The sequence below is a fragment of the Spermophilus citellus genome, assembly GCF_964194105.1.
Source record: "Spermophilus citellus genome assembly, chromosome: 13".
In the NCBI taxonomy this organism is placed as follows: Eukaryota; Metazoa; Chordata; class Mammalia; order Rodentia; family Sciuridae; genus Spermophilus; species Spermophilus citellus.
The window spans coordinates 76196492-76217381 of record NC_138193.1 but is presented as its reverse complement, the minus strand read 5'-3'; the positions used below and the strand labels follow the sequence as shown (position 1 = coordinate 76217381).

The following is a 20890-nucleotide window of genomic DNA, read 5'->3' as shown; positions in this document are numbered from 1 at the left end:
TTTGTTAAGGCAAACTCTATGTAATTACCGGTTTCAAAGACTATACCCTGCTGCTCTGGGGGGAAGCTGGCATTCAGGGCCCATTGACAGGCAAACTCTTACCCATAATAGCATTCAGGAACACAAGTGGCTTTAGGAAAAATTATGAAGTTGGAAAAGCAATAGAGTAACTTAAATTTCCCCCTTTGGTGCATTTTCTCCAACTTCTCTATCAGTCCCTTTCATCCAAACTCAAAGGATCCAGTCTCTTGGATTTTCACAGTTTGAAAACTTCTAGACAAACTTAAATATTTGGATATCTGCCAGTTAAACTCTATCGTTTATTTGCTGGTGTTAATTTGTCATTCTATTTTATTTCATAGTTTGTAAAGCAGATATTTGGGAAGTGGCCCTGCCCAGCTCCTGAAATCAACACTAGAGGAGGCAGAGGTGCAGATCTGGATGGGACAGGCTGATGCCTGCCTTCTCATCAGCTTTCTTCCAGCATCAGACAGACAGCTACCCTCTCATTGGCTTTCCCTGGGCATCCATTTCTTTTAGCTCTCACAGTCTGTGATTCACATCACACAAAGAAACATGTGATTAATTGTCAAATTAGTGGTTTTGACAATGACTGTTCTGGGTTCCAATGGAGATTTTGATTATTGTGGGTAAGAGTGAGGAAAAACATTATCGTTATTACTTTGTTTGATGTTCTTTTTTAGCAACTTCATAAGAGCAGGGACCTTGCCTCTCCTATTGATTGTTTTCTCCCAAGTGCCTAGTATAGTGTATTGCACATATATAATCAATACGTATTTGCTGTTGAAAGAAAACTTCATGAAAAATGAGCCTCTCTACTGTGGTCTCAAAGGTGAATAATACTGGAGTAGGAGAATATATTCAGTTTGGAGAAAATAGGACAGGCTCAAGTTGAGAATATAAAGATGTACCTGGGAGCCATGGAAAAGAAAGTAGTTTGTAGAATAAAGGGCCGAGAGCATGGGAGATGAGAGAGGAGACACAAGAGTTTATCAGATACTGAAATAAGAAGGGTATCAATGCCAAATGTATGACTTTAGCTTTTTGTCCTGAATATGGTCATTGGAGTTCAGAGTAGGGCAGAGCTTAGGACAGGAATCTGGGAGGGGAGAAGACAGAAGGCTCAAAGAGCAATTGAGAGGTTAGAAAAGCACAGTAGAGGTAACACTCTTTTCTAGGGATGTGATCCTATATACTGAACCAAATTTTAATGAACCATTATAAATTTAAACTAAAGCCACTCATGAGAATCTAGTACTCAAGGCTATGACTCATCCATCTCAGAGATCTCTGTCTCTCATGCCCTTCTTATTCCAAGAGAATACTAGAGGAGGTACAGTGTTCAGTGTGACCTGTCAGCCTTTGTTTATTTAAGTACAAAATAATTGTTGGAGCTGGGATTCCTCACACACTCTTTTTTTTTTTTTAAATCCCTACCAAACTGAAAGTAACAGGAGGGCTGTTTGTATGTGGGTTTCCACGTTGCTTTTCAAAATAGCAGAACTGTCCATTAAACCAAAGGCAAACATCCTCACCTCCTAAATCCCACAGCTGTAATCACAGCATTGTAGCATTCAAAAGCTGCTGGAATCTGAGGCCTAGGAAAAGCCTATTGGTTTGGAGAAAGTTGGTGTTATGGGCCAGGCTATGGGCAATAACCAAACAGACTCCATTTTACCCTGAGACTCCATGTCATGTGAGAAATACTTCTCCCATGAGAAAACTCTGCCTTGGCCAACCTGATCCTGCTTAGCACACCCTGTTTAGAAACGCAAATGCTTCTGTTCTTCTTGTGCAATGTAAAATCGTTCTCTTTTTGGTTCTCATTTCTCTTGGACAATGTACGCTGTCAGAAAATGATTGTCTAGATATTAGTAACCATTATATAACTTGTACTCAACTAGGATCATTTTGAACCACTTTCCCTTCTGCTTAATTTTAGATCTCATGATGTTTGTTTGTGGTTTTGAATCATAGCAACAGCCACTTATGATTAGTGTGCTTTTGGACTGTAAAGGTGTATTGTAACCCTTGGAGGTGGTTGGAGGGTGTAGACTTTCAGCCTGTCCCTTGGCCTGCTAGCTGGTGAATAAATGTGCCATCTCCTGTTTTAAGATCAACTTGGTGATTTATTGCAATCTCACCATAACATTTGTACCTGAAGATGTTTGTGAAGTCAAAGCATTTTAGATTTGAAGTCAACAAAGCATCACTTTGCCTCAATCTTTCAACCATCATCTCATAAGTTTTCTCTCTGATATCCTTAGCTAGCTGACCTTTATGCTTTGTTGAAACTTAAACTTTTGGGATCCCTATTTTGCAGGGGTTTTCACTGAGCTGGGCATTAGGGAGATGTTGTGTCTTTTCCTCTATTTCTAACACAGGATTCTGTGATGGTTCTGGGTTGGTTCTTGCTGAAAGAGGTATAGGAGAAGACACGAAAGAAAGTAGATTCAAATCACTCATAGACTAAAAGTATAATTGAGTTCAAATCCATGATAAGGGTTTGGTTGCTTTTTGAAATAGTTTTTTTGCAAGCCCTCATGAAGATTTTCAGATCAGCTGGCATATTCCATATGAAAGACCAAAGTAATGGCATGCTCAGGTCAGAGATATGAAACACACTGTGAGATACTTCAGGGAGAGGTCAGATTAAGAACCAACATCCAAATCTCATTATAATCAGATCCTAAGCAATTAAAAATAATTACTCTTTTTCCTAGCTGACCTTGTGGGATATATAAGCTAGATCTAGTCTAAATAAAGCTAAATTGGAGAGTCTACATCTAACAGCTTTTAAAAAAAGCATAGTCCAATCAACCACAGTAACTAGATAACCCAATTAGTGGCTTTGGAGAATGATAATCAAAAGTTAAATGGTTTTCCCATTTTCTGCCATGATGTCCTGCTTCTGAAGCTCAAGTTTCTTTAGTAGAAGACTTGGATGAGGAAGGACAGCAAGCACCTTTAGGTAAACAAGGAGATTTTATCATTACCAAGTGAGTGCAGTTCTATACTTTCAAACCCCTACTTTTCAATTGCTGATAATGACTCTGTAAATTATAGCTCTTAGCCAATTCTCAGGGTAGAGTTCATCTTCTACTTTAAAAGATTCTTTCCTTACAAAGTAATTGCCACTTTTTCAAGGTACTGCATTTCTATAGCTATTTCTTTTGTCATTTTTTTTCTGATTCCTCTGTGGGGAATAGAAACCTCTCTTTCCCCTAGCCCAATTAAATTCTAAATGTTGGACATAGGCATATCATTTCTCACTAAAGTAGAGGATTTTGCATTAAGAAAAGGGATTATGTATTCATTAGCATGAATGCAGTGCTATTTGTTTCTTTCAAAGAAGTATCTAGACATGGAGGCAGGAATGTGTGGACTTGGATACCTAGGGCAATATGAACAGTGGAGTTTTTGGTTTTGATAACCAGAGAGAATGTCCACAATTAAAATATATCTAGGGAATACAGAAAATCATTCAGGTGCGCTCTGATCCTAATTGGCAAAATTATTTTTCTTTGAACATTTTTGCCTGGTTTAAATTGATTTTGTTTAAGCAGTTTCATTCGTTTTTTTTTTCTTGCTAAGTAGAGAGAAACAGATACTATTATTTAAGTCAAAGGAACTGAGTGACGTGCCTAGAGTATGGAATATTCAACTTTTAACCTAGGAGACTTGTTTCTGTCTTTCTGAATGTATTAATAGATTCTGGAATAACACCAGCATTTTCTTAAAACAAACACATAAAAAAGCAAGGGAAACAAGAAAACTATCAAATCCTATAGTAGTTCACCGCAGGAGAGAACAATAACCATCTTTTATAGAAATGTTTTCTTCAATACTGAGAGCAGAGCAAATAAACAGATGTAATTCCCCCTGATTTATTAAATCATTTGTTCTACACGTAATTGAGAGCCTGGAACATACATTGCATTGAACCAGGCACAATAAGCAGTACAAAGGAAATTTTCACTGCAGTTGAAGAAATAAGACACACATGAAAAATTAAATGTAAAGCAAGATTAAGTGTGAAATGCACTGCATCAGGGTTCAGATGATTGCAAGATTAAGTAAAGACAGGCTGATAAGGGATGACATAATGAAAGAGACAAAATTTGAGTGAGATTATAACTAGCATGCATTGCAAGAGGCAAAGAAGAAACTTAGGACAGCACAAGCAAGAAGCATACCATAGAGATACAGGGAGATGAAATACACACACAGTGCTTAGAAAGTCCACATCAGCCTGTGGAGTAGGTTCCTCCTGAGAATGGTGAGAGGTAAGTCATAAAGGTGAACTATTGAGCTCTTGAATGATTTCGAACTAGGGCATCATAACATGGTGGTGGTGGTAGTTGTGTTTTATAGAGGAAATGGAATGATGGTGTGCAGGTTGGTTTGGAAAAGAGGGTTTGGTAGGAAGGAGATAAATTAGAAAGTAATTAGATGGTCTAAGCCCAAGCAAAGACAATGGCAATGAAAAGAGAGAACTCTTGCTATCAGCAGTATGAGAGGATTTTTTGAAATGATTAGACATGTGATTGGAAAAGTTTGAAACTTACATGACATTAACAAGTAACAGCTAGTTTCCTAATGGCTGTAGTCAATACTTTAGAATCATTTTCTTTATGAGAATACAGCACATTCTTTAACAGCTGCTTCTCAAGCACAAAGCAGTGAAAACCCACTTATAGGTCCATCTCTAGATATTATTGAGAACTGAGTGGGGAGTCAAGAGGTCTGGTTGTGGTTCAGACTTTATGAAGGATGCTCTCTGAGGTTGGATATACCAGTCTTTTAATCTTTCCCAAAGTATGTTCTGTGAAATATTATCCCCAAAGATGTTCTTAGGAACAACATTCCACAATTAAACCTGTTTGCAAACATCAAAAGCTCTTTCACTTGGAGATCACACAATTTACTGGCTTCCCCTTTTGCACAGAACACTGATACATTGCTCAGAACTAAGGGCCTACTAAGGATAGACTATAAACTAGACACACTATTGAGCTCCTAAATAAATAATAATCTTGGGTCATGGAGTATGGAGAATGATCTAAACCAAGACAACACCACAAGGGTAGGAGGCAGAGAAAGAAAATAAAAAGGGAAAAAGATAATTAGATAATTCAGAGTGCTCATCAAATGAGATTGCAGAGAGGTGTGGGAATGTGCTGCAGCCTACAATACAATCCCTGTGCAGATCTCCCTAAGCCAGGAATGACCACCAGTGGACCCTTCTCTTCTTTGGTGTTATGGTCATCTGACCCTGCTGAATAAAAAGATGGTTGTAAACATACAATTGCCTTGACTTAAATTTTCAGATTTAGAATGGTTGTTTACATCTCTATAGGAATTCTAACTCTAGAAAGAATAAGGCAAGATTAAAAGGACCTTTCTATATTCACTGACTGCCTCCAGATGAAGCAGTTTTGGCAACAATTCAGAAATCAAAATTCTTTTGACAATGGCCTAAATGAAGCTGTTCCCTGGGTTCTTGGCAAATATTGACAACCTTAAGAAATATATATATATATATATATATATATATATATATATATATATATAAACTCAGAAAGTAATCGCATGGAGGTTAAGGGCTCCAGCCAACTGGGAAGAGAAGATTATTCTTAAATAAGAGGAAGATTGCAAACTTTCTCAGAATTATAAAAAAATCTTTATATCAATTTTCCAAAGCAGTTTCATTCCTCTTGACTGATTTGCTCCTCATGAAAGCCCTGTGTGGTAAGTAGCTTTTGCCTAGTTTTTTGCTGGTAAGAACGCTACCATAATCACTATCAACAGCATGAAAGACTTTGTGCAAAGTGTTTTACCTACATTGTCTAATTTAGTCCCCATAGCAATTGTGTGTTAGGCACACAATGTAATTTCCATTATATAGCTAAGAGCCCAGAAGACAGAGCCAAGACTTAATGGCAGAGCCTCAGTTTAAACTCAAGTATCTCAGATTCTAGATGCTGTCCTCTACTATCTCTGACTCATCAGAACCAGTTAAAGGATGACCTGGAAATATTGCCTCTGAGCGGCCCAACTCCTGACCTACTCACCCAGTGTATTGCTCTCTGCATCTGCTTGTCATCTCAGATCCATTCTCTCAGGTATAGCCTAAACCAGAAGTGGGTGACATACAGCCTCTGGGCCAAATCTGACTTGCTTTATGATTTTTTTCTATGGCCCATCAGCTAAAAATCTTTTCCATCTTTTTACATGGTGCAAAAACTCAAAGGAATAAATTTTTGTGATGGGAAAATTAAAACCAAGTTTCAGTGTCCCTGAGGTAAGTTTTGCTGGACCACTCTATGCTCATTCATCTGTCTGTTATCTATGGCTCCTCCATGCTGCCATGATAGAGTAGTTGTAAAAGAGACTCTATGTCCTAGACAGCTGACTTTCGGTCCAAATTCCCAGGACACCACCCTAGAAGAACCCAAGTCATGCATAGGAAATATAAACACAGATTCAAATCCAGTTCCCAGTTCTGCTATCCAGGAGCTTCAGGGTTGACTCTGCCCACGCTATTCAACTTTTCTGTGCTTTGGCTTCCTTCATTTGAGAAACAGAGCTGTCTGTAATGCCATATTTGCAGTACTTCTGTGAACATTTCATGAAGCAGTATGTATAAGTATGAAGAAAGTTGTAGGTGCCATTTGGTAAATGGAATCCACCTTGGTTGGTGATGCCTCTGCATTCTTACCCATAGGTGCAGATCGTAGGGTATTAGAAATCTTTGGTGATAACTGGCAGATATATGAACTGAAATGAAACTGCTATGAAGTATACAGAATGATAGGATAACAATATATGTGGTAAAACATAGGAGTTGTTTTCCTAGTGGGCCCTCAGTTATAATAAAGCTTTTTCATGTTGGTGCATTAAGCATATACAATCAATGAAACCCAGATATTCCATCTACCTGAACCTGACTTGATCATCATTAAAGCCAAGACCCAAACTTGGAAGACTGCAGGGTGAATTAGAATACTTCTAATTGAATAGCACTTTCAGCTCTCTTCTGCCAACATTCCAGATAACCCTGATCTAGTCCTTTTAAGGAGGAAAAATAAAGTAATTGTTCTTTCATAGTAACAGGATGTTGAATTCTAGTTCACTCAGCATTTAATCTACTCTTTAGCGATTAATACACTAAAAAAAAACCTTAAATAATTTCTCTATTTTTTTCTTTTTTTAATATGTGTTGATTGACCTTTATTTATTTATTTATTATATGTGGTGCTGAGACTCGAACAGTGCCTCACACATGCCAGGCAAGTGCGCTACTGCTAAGCCACAACCCCAGCCCTTTCTCTATTTTTTTTTTCTAATAGTCAAAGCAAATTTTCTCTACTTTCCCTCAATATACCTTGCCAAGAAGATTGCCAAGCCAAAGTCTAGGTTTGTCCAACTCAAGCCCTACTGAGCATGCAGACGAAACAATCTTCTAAAGATTAGGCATCTGGAAGACCTTTAGTACTGGGAGCTCTCAACCATACTCATTCCTCAGGTGGGAAAAAGGCCAACAACTGGCAAGTACTTTCTTATTCCTTCCTCATTTTATGCAGCTTTGTCTTCTATTGTACTGACGTAACACCTGACCCAGAGCCAGGTGTAAGGAGCATGAAATTTGTATCTGGTGCTCTTTTCAGCACTCTCCCACAATCTCTGTCTATAAAATTTAAATGCCTTATGCTTTCTTTCCTCAGCTAATAAAATGCTTTTGGACAGATACGTATTTTGGTTATTTGTGCCTTAGTATAATGTAAAAAGAGCACACTCCTGTTCCTTCTATACACATTCATGCACACACACTGGGCATTTGGGGTGTGGGAGTGGATTTTTCCTTTCTTTCCCTTCCTCCCCCTTTCCCTTCTTCCCTCCTTCCCTTCCTTCCTCCAGCCCATCCTTCCTTCCCTCCCTTTTCCACCTATGTTTCTGTGAAGAATGAAACAAAATTTAAAAAAAAAATACTCTCTCTTCTGGCGAAGAGGTTTCAGATAGACAACAGACTGCTGTGGAAGGGAGTTTTAGGGGGTAGAGAAGCTCTCTCTGCAGATGCCTCTGGATAGGAACCCAAGACTGGAGGACACCAAGGGGAACCTGGCAGGCCGACTATCACGTTGTGACCATTTGTCCCTGAGTGAAAATCTGAAATGTGACACCAACTTGTGGAGTGGCATTATGGCAATTGGTGAGCTGAAAAGATGACTACCTTCTACAATGAAATTTGGAGGTGGCTGTTTGCTTTAGCAAGTGGATGGCACCACTTGACCCAGAGGGAAACACTGGAAGAAATAGGGAAAGTCCAGGAGAGATGGGAATTGTGGGTAGGGAAGGAGGAGAATCTATATCTTTTAGTGTTCAAAACAACCCAAACTAGCAATGTATTAAAATTAGTTTAGAAGAGAGGAAGCTGTGGCTCAGAAGGGGTTAAGTCATTGTTCAGAGTCACTTAGGAGCAAGCGACTTCTTTTAGGAGACCAGGTGCCTTGGTCTTCTCTTGTGTTTAGAATGACCCAATAAGCCAGACTGTCTTTGTGTATAGGTTTGCTCTTCAGCATGATCAGAAATAACTGTCTCATCTGAGGCAGTGGAGCCAAAACAGAATCGGCCAGCTATTTTTCCTGTCTCTGCAGCTTCCTCTGGATAGGAACCAAAGATTGGAGGGTGTCTAGGGGAAAGGGGCAGGCAGACAACCACGTTGTCACCGTTTGTCCCTGAGTGAAAGATCTCACCAACATGTGGAGGGTCATCATGGCGATTGGTGAACTGAAAAGATGACTACATTCTGCAATAAAATAAATGTCATCGATAGCTCTAGGGGACAAAGGTTGAAACACACCTCCGTCCAAAATAGTGGCTGCTGTTTAAAATCCTTGGGATAGAAACACTGAAGATGCAGAGGGGTAGTAATTTCATCATCAGATGCCCTGCCTGGTGGTGGGCTTATGTAATCAGGCACAGGTCCTGGGGGAAAGAACTGCTTGTGAGTTGAAGGGCTGATTTCCAGATTAGGTTCTGCTTCAACTCACTGTGAGAGTTTGGACAGCAGATTCCTAATTTCCAAGATGAAGAGGTAGAAGAAGAGGATGTCTCAGTTGGTGCCAGGCTCTAGGAGACTGATCTACTTACTTCCTGTTAAAATGGTTTTATAAAAATTGAAAGTGGGCATCCTGTGTTTCTCCCTCCCTTTCTCCTTCCTTCCTTGCTTCTTTCCATTTCTTCTTTATGCCTTTTGCCCTCTTCTCTCTCTCTCTCCCATTTTTCCTCAGGAAGCAAAATCTCAATGCAGGAATTATCTGCTGGTACCTTCAAAGACAGAGACTCTAACATTCATGAATTCATTGTCCTCAGGAGAGACACATTGTTTACTCTGCTGGCATCGGCCATCTTTCTGCCTCCAATTCTAGGTCTCCTAAGTTTTTTAACGTGGCTTCTGGTTTTGCTTTTCTGGCTCCACTAAAGGGAGCATGGAACCTTTGAGTAAATGTGTCGAGAAAAGACTAAAACCCCTTCCCTTTGCCTTGGGATTTAGGTTTCTACACCACCCTTCCCTGACGACTGCTGGTACAAACTCACCTAAGCTCCTCAGAGAGCCACAGGCAGGAGTTTTGGGCTGGGGGAGTTTGTTTTATTCAAGCCTTTGGTCAAAGCAGAAATATTTCAGCCCAATCGATATCGCCTCATGTGAAAATAATAATAGTACTCCATACACAAATACCCGTGGTGCGGCTATTCCCGCTGATACTCACAGTTCAACTGCATTCCGGGGGAGGTCGGAGGGAATCTCTGTCACCTTGCTGTCTTGGCAGAGGAAAACTTTGTTAGAGCAGTGACAGAGCCGATGATAACATCCGGAGCCCAAGCTCAGGAATGCCAGCAAAGAGACCAGGAGGAGCAAGGCCATACTTATTTATCCATCCACCTGTTTTCTTCCTGCATTGGCAACAAGAAACTGCCTCAGATTTCAGGGACTCCACAGAGTGTCCTTCTGAGAAGAGATCTGCTTTGAGAACTTGTGAGGTCATGTGACCCACCAAGGGATGCTTTTTTTTTTTTTTTTTTGTCACATCCAGTTGAGTAGAATTCCTCTGTCCCAGCAGTGATTTCTAAGGCAACATAAGCTATACCTTTATCCTTCAAGACTGGGTTTCTTATACCCTGACCCAAGGATGACAGTAAATAGAACCTTGATGCCTATCTAGAACAAGTTCCTGTTATTTCACTGCAAAAGTGTCCCTGCTGCTCACTATTCTCTTCTAACAAAGTGACATGATCAACTTTCTCTCCAAAAGACACAACCATAAAAATGACACATCACTAAGAGGGGTACTGATGTGAAGACGGATGGGTCTTATTTCAGTCTTCAGCATCAGCTTCTTCCTCTGGCCCATCTAATGTAAAATTAGACCATCTGGATTGAAGTCATTGATCCTCTTTCTCACTGTAATTAATGACATTACTCAGACATAAATGGGAGGGTTAGCAATACTCTGTAGTTATCTACAGAGATAACTGTCCCATCCGTGTGATCTATGATCTAAGGTCTGAGCTGTTACTGGTGGGAATTTGGTAAATACCAACATGCTCCACTCCTTCCTGCATGTCCTTTCTGAATTCCCTCATTTCTAGATTCTGAAGATTGCCCTTGACTTTTAGAAGTTGGCACAAATGAATTTATTAAATCTGTACTTTTAGCTTTAAGATATTTCCTGTAGGTGACAGCTTGACGCTTTCTTTGGCATTCGTAATCTCCTTGATGGTGAGGGATATAAGGACTATTTGGCAGTGCTTTTAGTAAAGTGGTTTTCTACTTTCAACTCCAGAATCTATGAAGATTAAAAGACACGAAAGTCTCTAAAATCATGCCTACAGCTTATTACCTGCTAAAATTAGTTTCAACACCATCTTTAGATAATTAGTTGCACAAAATTGAGTCTCATGAAAATGCTAAAAATATATATCTATCCCCCACTTCAGTCTCCCTGAATGGATTAAATTATCAGGAAGAAAACAGAAGTAAGTGATTTTGGGGGTGAAGTTGCTCCCTAGCTTTTTCTGGAAACAACTGATTCATTCTAATTCTGGGAGTGGAAGATAAGAACAGTATTAGTATAGATTCCATATTGCTAACAATTTTGGCTAACATGAGCAGTTAAATTAGTTAACTCAACAATAGATCCAAGGAATTAGTCTTTCAGATGCAGAATGTTGGATTTAATTCAATCAGTCAACTAACGCTTAAGATTATTTTAAAATAGTCATATCAATATAAAAGGGATTTCTTCCTTGTGCTTGAATAACTCCAGTGATGAAAAACATCACCAACTGAATCTCCACATCCATACCTCTGCCCAACAAACCCCCAACTTAGATTTTGGAGAGCTTCAATTATAGCTAAATTAGTCTTTGTACAATGAACCAAAATATTTTTTTAGTTGAAATTTTTATTTTAAAATATATGTCATGCTGGATGCAACGGCAGCACCTATAACCCTAGTGACTCAAGAGGCAAAGGCAGGAGAATCGCGAGTTCCAGGTCAGCCTGACCAACTTAGTAAGACCCTATCTCAAAATAAAAAATAAAAATGAGAAGGGCTGAGGGTATGACTCAGTGGTAGAGTGCCCCTGCATTCAATTTCTAGTATCAAATAAATACATAAATAAAATAACATCCATCATATTTACAATTTACAGATTATATGTATAACATGCAATTTATTAAGCATAATAATAAATGTTGTGGACTGAAGAGTAAAAAGATATAACCCATATGGTTGCACTTACTCAGTAGATTCTCTCTTACCTGTCTTATGTTCCTATGCCCAGAAGTGACCATTACTCTGAATTTTGTATCATTGCTTTTTTCTTAAAAAAAACATCATTTTATCACTGAGGTATGAATCTCTAAATATATGTTGCTAAATTTTTTACGGGTTGGATTTTATGTAAATTATATCACTTTTTTAAATAGTCTTGCTACTTGCCATTTTACACTAATTGACATTTCTAAGATTCAGCCATGTTGTTCTGGGTAGCTGTAATTATTAATCTTCACTACTGTATAATCCACTTTACAATTTATGTTTTCATTCCCTTGTAATTTTTCTTTTTCCTGAGGTCATGAATCATGAAAATATGCTGTTATGATTTGTAGTATTTTCCTCTGTAGATTTTAGTCTTTGATCTAGTTGGCATTGATATTTATGTATGGTGTGAGTCAGGGACTCAATTTCAGTTTTTTTTTTTTTAATGATTTTATTGTTGGTTGTTCAAAACATTACATAGTTCTTAATATACCATATTTCACAGATTGATTCAAGTGGGTTATGAACTCCCATTTTTACCCTGTATACAGATTGCTGTGTCACATCAGTTACATTTCCATTGATTTACAAATTGCCTTTCTAGTGACTGATGTATTCTGCTGTCTATCCCATTCTCCACTGTCCCCCCTCCCCTCCCCTCCCCTCCCCTTCTCTCTCTCCATCCCCTCTACTATAAATCATTTCTTCCACTTATATAATTTTTCTCCTACTCCTCCTTTCCTCTTATATGTAATTGTGTATAACCCTGAGGCTCACCTTCCAATTCCATGCAATTTCCCTTAACTCTCACTTTCCCTCCCGCCTATCATCCCTGTTTAATGTTAATCTTCTTCTCCAGCTCTTCGTCTCTACCCTGTCCTTGGTTACTCCCCTTATATCAAAGAAGACATTTGACATTTGTTTTTTAAGGATTGGCTAGCTTCACTTAGCATAATCTGCATCAATTTCAGTTTTTATGTAATAGCATAATCATTTTTATCCATATGGATTAAATAATAAATAGTTCTTTCAGAACCATTTATTGAATACACTGTCCTTTCTCCTCTAATTTATAAAAATAGCTTTTTTTAATATCTCAAGTAGCTATTTTGCATGGTTTTGTATCTAAGCCTTTTCATATTCCATTGTCTTTTTATCTATAAGGCACCAATGTTATACTGTCCTTAATTACTAGAAGTTTAAGGTAAGCATTGATATATAGTAAGAAAATACCTCTAACATTTCTTATAGGATAGGAGTATCTGAACTATTTTAGACCTGTATGAAATAATTTTAGAATGAGCTTATTAAACTCTTTGGGAAAAAAAAACAATATAATTGTATTTGGATGGACTTACATTGATTGTCACCTTTAAGATATTAAGTCTTCCTATACATAAATATGGTGTATCACCATATTTTGTAGGCCTTCTTTGATGTCATTCAATAAAGTTTTAGACTTTTATCCACGAATGCCTTAATATCTTAAACTTGTTTTTAGACATACCATATACACAGCTTTATGCTATTGTTATTGTTACCAATATTTAAAGTCACATTTTATGTTTATTGTTACATTGTAAAATGCAACTGATTTTGGACTATTTGTCCTTATATCCAATTATCTTATTACATTTTCCATGTAGACTATCGTCAACATCTAAATACTTCTGTGTGCGAACATAATGAAAATTTATTTATTTTTGATTCCTTCCAATGTCCTTTTTTTCCTCTCTATCTTTCTTTTTTCATCCCTTCCCGCTCCTATATCTTCTACATCTCTTTCTCTTTCTTTATGACAATAATCTTATACTATTAAACTACTCATATTCCTGGTATTATCAAACTGGGTTATGAGTTATTGTTATTATGTACAGTGAAAGATTTGATTTTATGTTTTATTTAGGATTATTGCACCTATGTTCATAAATAATTTATAATTTATCAAGATTATATTTGTCTTGTAGGCTGAGATGGGGAATAATCTCTTGCATTTTGTCCCTACCCCCCCACCAAAACCAAAACTATTTTAGATTGGATTAATCTATTCCTTAAAGGTATGGCTATATTTGCCTGTAACACCATTAAATCCTGGTTTAATGTATGTGTATGCATGCACACATGCATTTGAAGATTTAAATATTAATTCAACTTTTAAAATTATTATCAGACATCTTTTATTTCTTCTTAAATTCATTCTTCCAATTTTTCTAGGAATCTTTCATTTTATTCAGGTTTTAAATGTTGTCATAAAATTTTTAGTATTCTCTTTTAAAATCCTCTTCCAAAGTATTTCTAATGTTGTTGAATTCTGTCTAGTTTCCTTTTATTGATTAAGCCTATCAGATTTCCTTTATTTTGTTTGTCCTTCCAATGAACCGACTTTTGCCTTTACTGATCCTATTCTATTTTTGTTTTCTTTCCACAATTTTTGTCTTTTTTCTCCTTTATTTTCCTTGTTCTTTGTTGCATCTCTTATTTGAATGTCAGCTTAAAGTTTTTAGTTTCTCCTCCTTTCTAATATATACACTCTAATTTGACTGTAATTTCTGTCTGAGCTCTATTCTTCAAATGTTGACAGTTAAATTTTTCATTATAGTTTAATTCTGAGTTTATCTTAATTTCTTACTACTTTGATGCACAGATCAATTGAAATATGTATATTTGAATTTTAAAATAACAGAGATATTTTAATATCTTTTGTTATTGACCTCTAATTTAATTGCATGATGATCAGAGAATGTAGTCTATGTTGACTTTATTTTTTTCCTCCAAACATATTGAAAGTTTTTATGGCTTAGAACATAGTTCATTTTTGCAAATATTCAATGTGACCTTGAGAAGAACTAATATTCTGTTTTCTATTGTCAGGTTTTATATTAACCCAATAAATCCAACTAGTTATTTTCTTAAAATCTTCTATGTGTTTACTAGCATTTAAAATTTAGCTTAAATGATTGAGGTATTTCTACTGAACTTTCATGAGTTATATTTTTGTGTCTGTAGTCATGTGCATCTTATTTATGTTTAAAGTTTATTTTATTTGGGGAAAACATGTTTAGAATGATATTTCTGGTAAATTAAACCTTCTATCTTTTGTTGCACCTTATTTTATTTGGAATATTGCCTTTTCTCTTGAATTTTATTTTATCTGATTTTAATATAGATATGCCAGCTTTTCATTTTATAAATATATATTTATTTATTTTTGTCCTTTCAACCTTTCTGTGTCTTTATGATTTAGGCATGGCTTTTACAACTACTTATCAATTGGATTTTGTGTTTTAATCCATTCTTAAAATCTCATTATTTTTAACAGATGAGCTTAGTTATTTATATTTTATAAATATTGATTGATGTGGATGCCTTTATTCTACCATGCCACTTGCTTTCTATTTGTTCAAATTTTATACTTCATTTTTCTCCTTTCTTATCATTTGTTTTATTTGTTGAGTTTTTTGTTTGTCTCATTTTTTGCTCTTTTTGTTTTGTTTTCTTATTCCACTTTGTTCATCATTTTACAAATTGAATAATCTCTTTATAAATTTTCATGGTAGCTTAAATTTTTACCTTTGATTTATGCTTTTATTATATACATATACCTTTTATTTAAAAATTAATTTTATCAACATTTTAACTCCTCTCCTAAAAAAAAAAAACACATGAACATGAAATTGAAAGTCTAATCAGTGACCATATAACATGTATTTATTGTTATTCAGTATTTTTTGTTCTGTCATCATTGAGTATCTTTATTGTTTTATTCATTCAATGTTTGCTTACACTCCCTGCCACTTTTGATTATGGATTTTGTAGGAGTTTAGATTATTCTCATTTGCCTTTGTAAGTACTGTATTGGAAAGTTTTGAGTAGCATTGCTTAGAACCAAAAATAGTCTCCTCCCAAAGAAAAGCCTTAAAACAACCAAAGACAGCTAATTTCAGTGATTGGTAGCAAGTGTTTAACAACTGGCTCTCCAGGAAAATAAAAGTACGTATTTTGTATCATTTGTTTTATTTCCATGGTATAAATTCTCCCACTCTAGCCTATGTCAAGTGCGCAGTGTGTTGTCAACCAACTTCAAAACTTTGACCATTTCTCAATCTGCCTAGATGAGCTGGTAGGGGCTAGTTCCTGCTTATCACTGGTTATTTTGTACTTCTTGAACCATGTTTTCACTTGTCTAGGCAACCCCCAAGTTCTTTAGCCATTCTTCATTAGACTTTCATGACCTAGAGCTTATCTGAATCTTCACTTTTTAATAAACTCTAATGTAGGTCATTTTACTTTAGTAGCTGAAGCTTAAAATATAGTTGTGTATTTAGCTCCATTATGAGTTCTCTGAGCTTTATGAGGGTCTGGCTGGACAGAAAGTCTTTTAGGGTAGGGATATATGTGTTTGGGTCTTGGAAGCAGCTCTCTGGAGTTAAATGTTTCTTTTATAGCTAGGAGAAAGACTACTCATTCTATAGCTAAAGATGGGAATAACATAAAGAGAAATTAAATTATGGCATTTGCTGGTAAATGGATGGAACTGGAAACTATCATGCTAAGTGAAATAAGCTTTCATATTCCTCAAAACAAAAGCTGAATGTTTTCTCTAATATGTGGGAGCTAACTCACAATAATCGAGGGGGTAGGGGTTGAGGGAAGAATAGAAGTACTTTGGATTAAACAAAGGAATGAAAGGAAGGGAGGTGAAATAGGAAAGATAGTAGAATGAATTGGACATTACTTTCCTATGCACGTACATGATTACAAGGCTATTGTAATGCTATATACTGTACAACCAGAAGAATGAGAAGTTATACTCCATGTATGTATAATATATGTATAATATAATATAATTTTAAAAAGTGGACATAACCCTTGAGACAACAATGTTTGACAAGACCATTAGATACAGATAGAGAAGAAAAAAGCCCTCTACTATAAAAGGGACTCAGATGTAAAAAGTGAGATTAGTGGTGATAAACCTGAATTAAGTTTCTTATTATTAAATATTTCACCATGAAAAGTATATGTGGAATACAGATCTTTTTTCTGTCTCTGTAAAAAAATCTCCCCTTTGACTTGCATCGTTTTGTATATTGTCACAAAATGTCCTTGCCTTTCCTTCTATTTATTCTGTTTTAGGAACAGCTTTCTTTTGAGTCACTTGAGAGGACCCCTCATACTTGGTATTGCTTTCACACTGCTCAGGATTCCACGTAGATTTCCTAGTTAGCAAGATCTATGCACACATCAGGTGTGTGATCATAACTATGATTATGATGGTCTTAGGAATCTGTCTCTTAGGAATTCTACATCAAGGTCCATTTGGCTTCATGAATTCATGACATAAAGTTTCTCAAACATCATAGATCTCAAATCACAATACTGAGGCAGAAGCCCAGCTTTGCCCTGCTGAACTGGAAGAGGAATGTGATTTCTTCAGTTAAATTTTATTTCGTGGACTGTCTTCACAAACCTGTTTGTCATAGGTCAGAAATTTGAAATGGTTTGTAAATAAATCTGAAAATTAATTTCCGAGCCAATTTTATTTTCCTTACTGGAAATTTTCTTTTCCTTGTTTGGAATTCATGTGAAGATAATGTCTCTGAGGTTGGTGGGAGAACACCTGGATGCTCTGTGGCTGGGAATCAAGGTGTTCTAACGGTAGAGAAAATAGCCACACAAAGGATAAAAATCTTACAGGTCTGACTGAAAAATGAGTTGAGGTAGAAACACTTGTACCAGGAACTCTTCTGTCAGAAGAAAACTAAATTTAAAGAATAGAAGATGATATTGGTTTCTTTCTTTTGTATTAAGATATTAGATTTTGATACTTAACAAAGTACACCAAATTATTATGTCTTCAAACAATCACTATTTGTTTTATTTATTATTTTGGGTGTCAGCAACTCAGTCTGGGTTCAATTGAGTAGTAGACTTGGCCAGGTTCACTCATGTGTCTGTGGTCAGTGCTGCTGGGTGAACTGGGATCTGGTTGGTCCAAGATGGCTTCAGCCTGAATCGCTTACCTTGCTGCATATCCCCAGCAGGCCAGCCTGGATGCATGCACATGCTGATAGTCCAGGAGGCTCAGTGTTAGTGCACTGTTATGGTTTAGATATTAGGTGTCCCCCTAAAGCTCATGTGTGAGATAATGCCATAAAATTTAGAGGTGAAATGATTATGTTATGAGAACCTTAACCTCAGCACATTAATCCTGTGACAGGGATTAACTAGGTAGTAACGGTAGGCAGGTAGGGTGTAGGAGATGGGTCACTGGGGGCCTTCCTTTGGAGTTCATGTTTTGTCCCTGGTGAGCAGAGCTCTTTCTTGGCTTCCTGCTGCCATGTCTTAAGTGGCATTCCTCCACCACACTCTTCTGCCATGATGTGCTGCCTCACCTCGGGCCCACAGCAATGGAGTCAGCTGTATATGGACAGAGACCTCTGAAACCTTGAGACTCGAATAAACTTTTCCTTCTCTAAAATTATTCTTGTCAGGTCTTTTGTTTACAGCTGCAAAAAGACTGACTAAAACATACACCCTAACATTTGCTGTGGAATATTGGTCGTATGAAGTCACAAGATCAGAGACAAGATTCAAGGGCTGGGGATGGGGGAGACAGAGTCTACCTCTTGATGGTAGGAACACAATGCCGCATTGCAAAGTGTTGTGCAGAGATAGAAATGACTGCAACCATTTTTACCAACATTTTATCACAGGATCTAAATATTTAGAAGACACTACTATCCATGCCAAGTAATTTTTATTTTTTTTCCTGTTGTTTTTCAAAGTACAAGTAGGGTCGCCTGATTGAAATGCCAACAATGACAACGTTGAAGATTTATTTTCAGCTTTTAGTAGTTTGTGGAATTACTAACTATCATGCTGTTAACCAAAGAAGAAAAATAAAATGAGGTAGTCTTTTTAAAATTACATTATAAATTAGTCTAAGATACTTATTTTCTACTCAGAAAGTCTTATTTCATAGGTCTATATTTATTTAGTAAGAAACAAATCCCTTTCTACTTCCAACTGATCTACATTATCATCAAAATCACAATGTTGATTTGTTTTCAATATGCTTTTTTTTCACACATTGAACTTTATTAATATTTTATTCTTCTATCATATTTATGATAAAAATTGGATGAGATTATGAACAAATAGGAGGATATTAAATATAAGCTTAGCATACCGGTTCCATCACCAGCCACACATGGTTGATGGGCCAAGGCACACCTTTTCCATACTGAAATGGCAGTTAGTGTAAGCTGTAATGTTAATGAACTCTCTTGGGTGGGCAGGGCACAACCTACACACATGCACCTGATGGTCCTGTATTGGGGGCTCAGGATGGGGTCAGGGACAAGTGCTGGACCTGAGGAGGATAAATTCACTGGATGCCAGCAGTAGAAGCTAAGGAGAAACAATTGACAGAATATTCAGAGTATGGGGAGATGGTTGAGAGGAACATCCTTTAGGACCTATGCAGTTGATCATCCACATCACCCACTCTTAGGACCAGCAAAGGAAGGAGCAATAGTCTGGAGTTTGGGGACCTGGGCTCTGGTCATCGTTTTCTTACTGCTATGAGATTTTCAGATATCTGTGATCATCTGGAAGTCAGATTCTTCTCAGGAGAGAGAGGTGTGAATTCTTATCTTACAGGGCTCTTGTGAAGATAGACTAAAATTAACAATAAAATAAAAGCACTTCGGGAGTGTCTAGTGTCAATGTATAACATTCTCCTTACCAGCTGTCATGAGAGAGAGAGAGAGAGAGAGAGAAGTAGCCAGCTCGTCACTACAAGGGTGAATCTTTTTGAAGGTAACTTCCAAGTTAGTTTATGTGATGAAAGGGTAGGCAGACAGCTTTGGTCAGTGCTTCTGTGCCACTGACCCCGCCAAGCCAGTTATCACAAATATACCATTGTTGGCATGTACCTGTACTTCCCCTTAGGACTCATTCTCCTACTCAGGATGTGGGGAGGTCAAGGCCAATTTACTGTGGGCAGAATGAAGATAGGCCTTCCTGGACTTGTCCTTGACCACTTCAGATAACAACATATACAGGCAACATATACAAAAATGTTACTAGGTGGAAGGAAGGCATTTTTGGAAGCTTGTTTGGGGAATTTGGTGCTGCTTTTGAGTGAACAAAATGGATTTTGAAATTCTTTAAAATTCTGTGTCATTTAATGTGTCACAGAAAGACACAGAAACAGTGAATCTGGATCTTATTTTATTCATATCTTTGGGTCAGTGTTTTGATCCCCAACTTTCTAGGTTCAGAGAAAGAAGAAATTGAAAGGGACTGTGCTTGGGAATTGGGGTATTGTGATGTGAAGGTCACATGCTTTAGGTGTCCAGATGCCAGGAGCCTGTGGGAGTGGTGGAAGAGTAGTTTTTGGTAAATAGCTTACTGTGGAAAGTTTCATAAAAAATTCAAGTCAAACAAATGTTCTCAGGAATGCTTGTGGTAAAGCTAAGAGTAATATAAATCTACACCCAATGTCTACCAAAGAGGTCTAACCCTAGGAGTTGATATGTAGGATGCTGTTCCTGCCCTTGAGGAACCCAGACTCTGACTTATGACAATGTAATGAAACATATGACAGACATTCTTTCCTTTATAGGAATATACTTGAATTAGAGAATAGCTTCATATTTAGTTGTAAACCATGTATAATGCCATAGTGCTTAAGAAAACTGATTTTAAGCTTAGTCTCCATAGCAGTGAAAATAACTAGATTTTTAATTTTCTAGCTATTTCTTACACCAACTAGATCCATCAATCAAACTCTTAGTTAAACAGAATACTTTATATATATATATATATCTCCTACTTGTACATGTATTCAAAACATACCAGCATTTTGGGGCAGGGTCTTTGCTTGTGAAAATGTGAGCAATGATTCTCAGGAACACTGTGCTGCATATGAAAATCTAAGGCCTGTTCTCTGTTTTCTTTTGGAATGAAGAAAAATAATACTGAGATTTTAGTATTTGTGAACATATTAGATGTCAAGATCATTGTACTGTCAT

General features: G+C 36.9%; 1 protein-coding gene and 1 long non-coding RNA gene across 6 annotated transcripts in view; one reads left to right on the top strand and one right to left on the bottom strand.

The window, feature by feature from the left end:
* The window catches only part of FSHR (follicle stimulating hormone receptor), a gene marked incomplete at both ends in the record, with an annotated part of 152859 nt that extends 142910 nt beyond the window's left edge, over positions 1–9949 (bottom strand). The window contains one exon of the mRNA XM_081264226.1: positions 9795–9949. Within this exon, the coding sequence (XP_081120352.1) occupies positions 9795–9949 (155 nt within the window). The remainder of the gene's footprint in view (positions 1–9794) is intronic.
* LOC308632269 overlaps positions 1–20890 on the top strand; it is a 371322-nt gene that overhangs the window by 210209 nt on the left and 140223 nt on the right. The window lies entirely within an intron of this gene.